Raw genomic sequence first — 2500 nt, 5'->3', positions numbered from 1 at the left:
GGTCATTCAGACACCCACTGGACATCCGAGGGGTCTGTGTAGAGGAGAAGAGAGGACTGGCCGTACTGAGTGAGTTAATCACACAAATTGTAACATTATGGTCACTCTGCTACTGTTTTTTTCTTGTCGTTGTTGGTGTAGCTGATTTGAATGGTTGCAAGCACAAAGTGTAACAGGCTCACAAAGTAAAATAGGAAGGTGCTTGGTTTGTGGATTAGTTAGTTGCTTTTTTTTCTTCTTCTTCTTCTTCTTCTGCGTTCACTCGTATGTGCACGAGTGGGCTTTTACGTGTATGACCGTTTTTACCCCGCCATGTAGGCAGCCATACTCCGTTTTCGGGGGTGTGCATGCTGGCTATGTTCTTGTTTCCATAACCCACCGAACGCTGACATGGATTACAGGATCTTTTAACGTGCGTATTTGATCTTCTGCTTGCATATACACACGAAGGGGGTTCAGGCACTAAGCAGGTCTGCACATATGTTGACCTGGGAGATCGTAAAAATCTCCACCCTTTTACCTACCAGGCGCCGTCACCGTGATTCGAACCCGGGACCCTCAGATTGACAGTCCAACGCTTTAACCACTCGGCTATTGCGCCCGTCGTTGCTTTTTTTTTTTCTTTCTTCTCCCCTTTATCTTGCTTGTTTGTCTAGTTATTGCATGACTGATTGGTTGGTTAATTGATTGTATACTGGTTTAATGCTTCCTCTCCCTCGAAGGAATCTGAAGTGCTGGAGTCTTGCGACAGTGGGTCACGGTATAGTTTGTGTATCTGAATGCATGGTTGATTGAATTGTTGATGGTGTGTTCGTTTATTGCTTCTCTCTCTCTCTCTCTCTCTTGCTTGCTCTCTCTCTCCTTTCTCTCTCTCTCTTTTTCTTTCTCTCCCCCCTCTCTCTTTCTCTGTCTCTCTTTGTCTCTGTCTCCCTCTCTCTCTTTCTCTCTCTCCCCCCTCTCTCTTTCTCTGTCTCTCTTTGTCTCTGTCTCCCTCTCTCTCCCCCCTCTCTCTTTCTGTCCCACCATCTCTCCCTTTTTCTTTCTCCCTCTCTATCCCTCTCCCTTTCTCTCTCCACCTCTCTCCCTCCCCCTCTCTCCCCCACCCCCCTCTCTCTCTCCCTGTCCAATAATCTCTCCATCTCTCTTTCTTCCTCTCCATATTCCTCTCCCTTTCTCCCCCCCACCTCTCACACCCTCCCCCCTTCTTCTCCCTCCATCCCTCCCTCTCTCTCGTTCTCTCCCTCCCCCCGAACCCCCGCATCCTCCCCCCCCCCCCGCACTCTCTCTCCCACTCACCTGATGGTAGTGTATCTCACAATAGGCGAGGCCTTTCTTCTCGTAATGGCGAGTGCCCAAGAAAGGTTTTTCGCATTTGGCACACACGAAATGCTGTCAAAAAAAACCAACAAAAAAAAACCCATACCATCGCAATGAAAACTCTGTCACCTATTACATAATCGACTGAATGACTCATTGACAATGATGCGTAATCATCGTCATCGTCGTCATCGTTGTTGTTGTTGCTGCTGTCGTTGTCTCGAGCTTATAATCATACACCCGTGTATTATTACTTTAACTGGCACCTACAGATTTCTCAGTGAGATTATCAGGCAGCTCAGTTCAAAGGCAGATTTCGTAGCATCTGCATGCAGCTTTTGTTTATACAGCGTTCGCAAAAAAACCAACCCCCCCCCAAAAAAAAAACAAACACACACACACAAAAACAAAAAAAACAAAACCGTTGAGGACCATTTTCATGAAAAGCAGGTATGTTTTTATAAACAACAAAAACAACAACAACAACAAATGAATAACAACAGCAGCAACAACAAACAGTATGAGGAATAAGAACAAGAATAAGAACAAGAACAACAAGACCACTACAGCAACAATAACAACAACACGAACAACAAGAACTAGAACAGCAACAACAACAACAACAGCAACACGAACAACAACAACAACAGCAACACGAACAACAACAACAGCTACACGAACACGAGCAACAACAGCTACACGAACAACAACAACAACCACAACAGCTACACGAACAACAACAACAGCAACACGAACTACAACAACAACATTAACTAACAACAACAGCAACACGAACAACAACACAAACAACAACAACAACAACATGAAGAAGAACAACATCAACAACAACAATAATAATAATTAGAACAATTTGAACAACAAGAAGAACACGAACAGGAAGAACTAGAACAACAACAACAACAACAGGAAGAAGAAGAAGAAGAGGAGAAGGAGGAGAAGAAGAAGAAGGAAGAGGAGGAGGAGGAGAAGAAGAAGAAGGAAGAGGAGGAAGAAGAAGAAGAGGAAGAAGTAAGTGGAGGAGGATGAGGAGGAGAAGAAGAAGAGGAGGAGAAGAAGATGAGGAGGAGATGAAGAAGAGGAGGAGAAGAAGAGGAGGAGGAGAAGAAGAAGAGGAGGAGGAGGAGGACGAGGAGGAGAAGAAGAAGAGGGGGAGGAGGAGGAG

The 2500-nt window shown here is 45.1% G+C and overlaps 1 protein-coding gene across 1 annotated transcript in view; it reads right to left on the bottom strand.

The window, feature by feature from the left end:
• The window catches only part of LOC143275437 (LIM and senescent cell antigen-like-containing domain protein 1), a 27353-nt gene that overhangs the window by 3977 nt on the left and 20876 nt on the right, over positions 1 to 2500 (bottom strand). The window contains exon 9 of the mRNA XM_076579535.1: positions 1297 to 1389. Within this exon, the coding sequence (XP_076435650.1) occupies positions 1297 to 1389 (93 nt within the window). The remainder of the gene's footprint in view (positions 1 to 1296; positions 1390 to 2500) is intronic.

The sequence above is a fragment of the Babylonia areolata genome, chromosome 30 (assembly GCF_041734735.1).
Source record: "Babylonia areolata isolate BAREFJ2019XMU chromosome 30, ASM4173473v1, whole genome shotgun sequence".
Taxonomy (NCBI): domain Eukaryota; kingdom Metazoa; phylum Mollusca; class Gastropoda; order Neogastropoda; family Buccinidae; genus Babylonia; species Babylonia areolata.
Note: the sequence above shows the minus strand (reverse complement) of the source record. Positions and strands in the feature narration are given on the sequence as shown.